General features: G+C 56.7%; 1 protein-coding gene across 2 annotated transcripts; it reads left to right on the top strand.

The window, feature by feature from the left end:
* Window positions 1-271: 271 nt before the first annotated feature.
* Window positions 272-6,820, top strand: ZNF281 (zinc finger protein 281). 2 transcript variants are annotated; one of them, XM_080651164.1, is made up of 2 exons: window positions 272-345; window positions 476-6,820. In XM_080651164.1, the coding sequence occupies exon 2, from the start codon at window positions 494-496 to the stop codon at window positions 3,146-3,148; it is 2,655 nt and encodes an 884-aa protein (XP_080507290.1). In that variant the 5' UTR covers window positions 272-345; window positions 476-493; the 3' UTR covers window positions 3,149-6,820. The 2 variants fall into 2 exon arrangements, with proteins under 2 accessions (XP_080507290.1, XP_080507291.1); XM_080651165.1 differs by having other exon boundaries at window positions 279-345; window positions 480-6,820.
* Window positions 6,821-7,256: the final 436 nt, after the last annotated feature.

The following is a 7,256-nucleotide window of genomic DNA, read 5'->3' on the forward strand; positions in this document are numbered from 1 at the left end:
CTTTCCGCCCAGGCCTGTCCTTCCCCGCCGCCCACCAATCAGGCCGCTCCGGCCGCGGAGGCCTCTCGTTGGAGGGTCCCGCAGGCCCCGCCTCCCGCAGCCCCGGGCCGCCCCTGCGCCCAACCGCCCCGGTGATTGACAGGCGGGCCGGGCGGAAGCTGCGGCGCCTGCGTACTGTGGGCGCAGCGCTCCCCTCGGGCCGGGCCGGCCGCTCCCAGCAGACCCCGCGCCGCGCTTGCGCAGTGCCGGGGAGGCTTTTAATTCCATTGTGGAGAGGACGGCGTTATTTTTATTAACCGGAGGCGGCGGCGGCGGCGGCGGCGGCGCGGCGGCGGCGGCGGGACCGTAAGTGCGGGCGGGGGCGGCGCGGGGCGGGCGGGGCCGGGAGGGGCCGGGCGGGGCGCGCGGCGGCGGCGGCGGGGCTGGGGGGTCCGCGGCCCGGCCCCACCGCCTCTCCGTCCCCCTCCCTCCGCAGCCAGGCCTCGTCCGGGGCATGAGAGTCGGCGGCGGGTTCCTCAGCGGCGGCTCCGGCGGCTCCGGCGGCGGCGGCAGGCGGGCGGAGATGGAGCCCAGCTTCCCGCAGGGCCTGGTCATGTTCAACCACCGGCTGCCCCCGGTCGCCAGCTTCGCCCGGCCGGCCGGCCCGGCCGCCCCTCCCCCGCAGTGCGTGCTCGCCCCCCCCGCGGCCCCGGCCGAGCCGCCCCCGCCGCCGGCCCCGGACATGACTTTCAAGAAGGAGCCGGCGGCCTCGGGCGCGGCCTTCCCGGCGCCGCGGACCCCCTGGGGCTTCCTGCAGCCCCTGGTGAGCATCAAGCAGGAGAAGCCGGCCGACCCCGACGAGCCGCCCCAGCACCACCACTACGGGGGGCTGTTCGCGGGCGCCGAGGAGCGGGGCCCCGGCCTGGGCGGCGGCGGCGGCGGCGGCGGCGAGGGGGGCAGCCACGGCGTCATCCAGGACCTCAGCGTCCTGCACCAGCAGCCGCCGGCCCAGCACCACCGCGACGGCCTGCTCGGCGGCGGCGGCGGCGGCGGCGGCGGCGAGGAGCCAAAGCAGGACACGCACGTCAAGAAGGCGAAGAGGCCAAAGCCAGAATCTCAGGGAATCAAAGCCAAGCGGAAGCCCGGCGCATCCTCCAAGCCGCCGCTGGCCGCCGACGGGGAGGCGGGCGCCGTCCTCTCGCCCAGCCAGAAGCCGCACATCTGCGACCACTGCAGCGCGGCCTTCCGCAGCTCCTACCACCTGCGCCGGCACGTCCTCATCCACACGGGCGAGCGGCCCTTCCAGTGCGGCCAGTGCAACATGGGCTTCATCCAGAAGTACCTGCTGCAGCGTCACGAGAAGATCCACAGCCGCGAGAAGCCCTTCGGCTGCGACCAGTGCAGCATGAAGTTCATCCAGAAGTACCACATGGAGCGCCACAAGCGCACGCACAGCGGGGAGAAGCCATACAAGTGCGACACTTGCCAGCAGTATTTTTCCAGGACGGACAGGCTGCTGAAACACAGGCGCACCTGCGGCGAAGCCATAGCCAAGGGGGCCCCGAGCGCCGAGCCGGGCGCCGCGGCGGCCAACCCGGGCACCATGGGCAGCCTGGCCGCGTTGTCTCAGGGAAGCGGCGGCGGCGGCTCGTCGTCCAGGAGGAAGTCCAAGTCCAAGAGCGCGGCCGCCGCCGCCGCCGAGAACAAGGAGCATAAGGCCGGCAAAGCGAGCGAGTCGCCGCTGGCCAACAGCCTCAGCATGCAGACCTACTCGGTGGAGATGCCCGCCATGTCGCCCGGCGGGGGCGGCGGGGGCATGATGGGCGGCGGCGGCGGCGGCATCGATGAACTTCAGAAAAGGGTGCCAAAACTCATCTTCAAGAAAGGGAGCAGGAAGAACGCAGACAAGAGCTACCTTAACTTTGTGTCGCCGCTCCCCGACCTCGTGGGACAGAAGTCCTTGTCCGGGAAGCCGGGTGGCTCCCTGGGCCTCGCCTCGAATGCCGGCGCGGAGACCATCGGCCTTCTCCAGGGCGCCGGCGGCAAGCAAGGCCCGATGAACAGCAATTACGACGACGCCATGCAGTTCTCCAAGAAAAGAAGATACCTGCCCACCGCCACCAGCAACAGTGCCTTCTCGATCAACGTGGGCCACATGGTCTCGCAGCCGTCCGTCATCCAGGCCGCCGGCGTCAGCGTCCTGGAGAGCGAGGCCCCGCTGTCGCTGATCGACTCCTCAGCGCTGAACGCGGACATCAAGTCTTGTCACGACAAGTCGGGCATTCCCGACGAGGTGTTGCAGAGCATTCTGGATCAGTACTCCAGCAAGTCGGAGAGCCAGAAGGAGGACCCCTTCAGCATCGCCGAGCCCCGAGTGGATCTGCACGCCTCAGGGGAGCACTCGGAGCTGGTTCAAGAGGGGAACCTGAGCCCGGGTGCCCAGACGCCTTCCAGCGACAAGGCGATCGTGTTGCAGGAATACTCCAAATACCTCCAGCAGGCTTTCGAGAAGTCCACCAATGCGGGGTTCGCTCTGGGACACGGGTTCCAGTTTGTCAGCCTGTCCTCCCCTCTCCACAACCACACCTTGTTCCCGGAAAAACAGATTTACACTACGTCTCCCTTGGAGTGTGGTTTCGGCCAGTCTGTTACCTCAGTGTTGCCATCTTCATTGCCAAAGCCTCCTTTCGGGATGTTGTTCGGGTCTCAGCCGGGTCTGTACCTGTCCGCGCTGGATGCCACCCATCAGCAGTTGACCCCTTCCCAGGAGCTGGACGATCTGATCGACTCTCAGAAGAATCTAGAGACTTCCTCGGCCTTCCAGCCTTCATCTCAGAAACTGCCGAGCCAGAAGGAGCCGCAGAAGAACGTGGAGTCCTCCACCAGCTTTCAGATGCCGTCTCAGGAGTTAGCGAGCCAGACAGACCCTCAGAAGGACATGGGGCCGCGAGCCACCTACCAGATCGAGAACTTCGCCCAGGCGTTCGGCTGTCAGTTTAAGTCGGGCGGCAGGGTGCCAATGCCCTTTGTCAGTGACTCGAACGGCGAAGTGGACCACAGAGTCAGGACTGCGGTGTCAGATTTCTCAGGGTACACAGACATGATGTCTGATGTGAGTGAGCCATGCAGTACGCGCGTCAAGACGCCCACCAGCCAGAGCTACAGGTAAGCCCCCAGGCGACGGGCTGGGGGTCTGAGGATGCGGCTTCTGTTTCGTTCTGAGAACACTGCCATTGGAATGTTTGTACACGATCCTCTTAAGAATAATGTAATGCCCTTTCAATGCAACTTTTCATATTTAGTTTATTTTGTTAGTGTGATTTTAGCTCTGTTTCTATTATGATTTTTAATCGAAATCAATAGATTAAAAATAGTTTGACATTCAAAGTGACAATGTTTAGCAATCAAATTTACATGTATAGATCGTCAGGGAATAGCCCAAAAGTTTTAAATGCAAAAAAGAAAACCACCAAAAAAAGAAAAAAAAACGATGTAAAAAAACAAAACAAAAAAACTTTGTTGCTAGGATTAAGGTTATTCTAATTGCTTTACTCTCAGGAAAGTGTAATAACGCATGGGAATTCTGTACGCTATCGCTGTACTGGAAGATCCAGTTTACAGTTGGTATGGTATACGTTTCACCATTTAAGTAAGGGATCGAAAACATTTCAAATTGCTCTGTCTGGGCTGATACGATTTACGTTTCATCATCTGAGTAAGGGATCGAAAATAGTTCACACTGCTGTCTCCACCTGGGCTGATGCAAAATTCCGAGCTGTGGGTTACCTGTGTGCTCTGTGGCGGCTGCTTACTGTGCTCTGAGCTTCCAGACCACGTCCATCCCAGCCTGGCAGGACAGAGAGTCTGGGCTCTTTGATCAAAGCCTGGAATGATAGCTTTAAGGAAAGAAGAAATAATTTTTAAAAAGCACCCTCTCCTTGCCCCAGCTGTGACAAGGCTGCAGTTCCATGAAGAGCCAGCTGACGTCTGGCGCAGGGTTGAAGCCCGAGTCGGGGTTCCAGTGTTAGGGCCCACGTTGGAGTTACATAGTTCTTTGAAATGGGGGGGTGTTGTTGTTACACACAGCCTAGAGACACTCTCCTCTTGTTGCACGTCACCCACACGTCTGGGTGCCTGTGTTTTTGTTTTTTTCTTCTAAACCTACCCTCTTTCTACGAGTTCTGGGCCTTCCTTGTCTCGACAGTTTCAATTTTAGAATGAGTTACATTCCAATAGGCATTTCACATGCCTATGGCATCCAAATACTAAACAATAAGATAAACAGCTGCCACTCCCCACCTTGAACAACGACAACAAAAGAACCCCACGTAGATTTTTATGTATCCTAACGCCCCACGTGCTCGGAGCTGGAGAGAGGACTAAGGTGTGTAATTCCAGATGGTGCCATAGCTAACGGGCGGGGTGGGGGTGCGCCTGCCTTTCGTAGTGACCTCAGAGCCTCTTGGTGGAGCCGCAGCCTCGGTGGCACGCTGCGAAGGGGCGCCCGTCAGTATTGCCAGGGGTGGTGGGAAGCCACCCCACCTGGCCCTCAACCCGAATTGCCATTCGCAGCTGCTGGTGACGGCGGCTCTGCTCCAAACCACTTTTTAGCCATTGTGTTTTTTCCCTGATTCTGTTTTTAACGTACCGGGGTGTTTATGCGATGAGTTTTTATGTACTTTTGGTGATGTTTCAGTCTTACGTCCTCTGCTGACGTCAGGAAAGTACCACTGTTTGTTTGCAGTCTATTGTGTAACCAGCCTACCACGGCTTCCATGTATAATACAGTCATTAATTTTGTGCAAGTGTAAGACACTTCAGCTATGAAAGCAGTGTTTGGGAAATAAGAGCTTATTAAGATGGTTACAAAATACTAGTTAATTTCCTCCCCACTTTCCCTCCCTTAAGTGTGCTTTTGCCAGCTCAAGGGTCACCTACGTGTCACTGCGGGATTCTTAGAGAATGTGTTTAACCCTCTTACATACACTTGGTTCTAAGTCTGTATTTCTCATTTGGGGAACGCGGTCGGTTCTGTGGGGTGCAGAGTGCGAGCTGTGAGGAGGACGGAGAGGACCCTTCCCCCTGTATCTTAAGATGTATGGTTCCCCCGTGTTTTGTTTTATACAGGTTTTGGATTTCTCTAACTTTTCTTGTGTGTACTGAAACTGCATATGTATTATTCTGATTGTTTGCTCTAGTTTACTACCAATAAAAGACCTGTTAATCACAAAATTTCAAAAGAGGTGTCATCTGCTTCCTACCCGTCACCTCTTCCAGATTTTTCTATGCACTGCGTTTCCTGAAGCATCCACGTCTGTGCTGTGACCTGCGGGCCAGGGACTGGTCCTTCTCCTGTGTTTTTCTTTCAGCCCAACTATTTCACGTTTCAGGGTTTGTCTGAAAATTGGTTGGCTGTTGTCCTTGTGTTTGAGGTTCACTATATGAAAGCAGAGAAATTTAATATGTGAGTTGGGACATGGTTTCTTGAAATGGGGTTAGCCATCCTAACTATTATCCCGGAGAGGTTATTGCGGCTTCATTTTAACTCACATTCCAATATTTCTTGGTTACAGGCACTCAAAAAGGTTGTCATAAAATAAGAGCATGACACAAATAAAAATGGTCCTGAGCATCTTTAGTTGGGAAAAAAAAGTATTGTTAAGTCACAGTTTAGCAATGTTTAGAACGGTGGAAAGAATAGCTATTAGAAGGGGAGAGCTGGGGGTAAATGCTGAAGATGCAGAAGAGGTATATACAGCTTAGTCAGTTAAATATGTTAACTAAAGATGAAGGAGAAAAAACTAGATGGCTCTAGAAAATCATGAGAAAACTGTGCTTTGAAATTTAGTGGCTACGAGTGTTAAGAGTAAAAATATATGATGCCGTTCTAGGGGGATGATCAAGTATTTAGATTGAGCCCAACTGTGGATTTCTCCGTAGAGGGACGTCTGTGCGTGGGGGGGCCCGTGTGGTCAGCAGTAAATGGGCTTTTTCTCTGCCAGGCGACTCACTCCCCGTGGCCATTCTCTTGAGCAGTGGTTCTGGGTGAAACCCAGCTGTTGACCATTTTACCCACCCACGTCACCCCGCTTTCCCTCGGGCGGAACGTCCGCATCTGGGGGCGGCCACTGAGAGTTGGGGTTTTCGCTTTAGATGTTGGGGTGTGAAGTAGGAAGCTGGCTTCTGCGTCTTCCGTTGTGTGCGCGCGCCCTGGGGGTAAGGACGGCCGTCCCCTCGCAGCGCCCGGACTCAGTGATGGTAATGGGTGAGGCCGTTCAGTAACCGGAACAGAAAAATGGGACCCACACCCTGCATTTGAAATTTTTAAAAAACGTCTGCGGGACCGTCTTCCTCGGATGGGGTTTTCCGAGCCACGCCCGACCGGTGGGAGGGGCCGACCTGGCACTTGCCGGTGGTCACGGAGGCCCGAGCGGCTGACGGTGGCCAGAATGGCCTCTTGGTCACATGACACAGCCCTTCGCTCCCAAGTTCACCGGCTCTCGCGGAACTGCGGCCCCGGGCTCCGGAAGGGCCTTCTGCACCCCAGGCGGTGCTCTGAGCGGAGACTGCACTGAACACTCCTTTTCCTGGTCTGCTGCTCACGGTGTGTCCGACGCACGGGCACAGCTCGCCTTTAAGATCCCTTGTCGGGCCCTGACCGGTGTGGCTCAGAGGATAGAGCGTCGGCCTGCGGACTGAAGGGTCCCAGGTTCGATTCCAGTCAAGGGCATGTACCTTGGTTGCAGGCACATCCCCAGTAGGGAGTATGCAGGAGGCAGCTGATCGATGTTTCTCTCATCAATGTTTCTAACTTTCTATCCCTCTCTCTCTTCTTCTCCCTCTCTGTAAAAAATCAATACAATATATTAAAAAAAAAAAAAAAAAAAGATCCCTTGTTGGGCCCTGACTGGTTTGGCTCAGTGGATAGAGCATCGGCCTGCGGACTGAAGGGTCCCGGGTTCGATTCCGGTCAAGGGCATGTACCTTGGTGGCGGGCACATCCCCAGTGGGGGGTGTGCAGGAGGCAGCTGATCAATGTTTCTCTCTCATCGATGTTTCTAACTATCCCTCCCCCTTCCTCTCTGTAAAAAATCAATAAAATATATTAAAAAAAAAAATCCCTTGTCGGCGCTGTGCACGGCCCAGGCGGCAGGCTGCGTGAGGCCGTCCGACCTGTCCCGCGAACGTTGGCTCGGGGGCCCTTCTGGGAGCAGGAGAGAGCCGTGTTCGCCAGCCCGCTGCTTCCCGACGCTGAGGGGAAGGGCTGTGTGAGTTCC

Source organism: Plecotus auritus (assembly GCF_963455305.1).
Source record: "Plecotus auritus genome assembly, chromosome: 14".
In the NCBI taxonomy this organism is placed as follows: Eukaryota; Metazoa; Chordata; class Mammalia; order Chiroptera; family Vespertilionidae; genus Plecotus; species Plecotus auritus.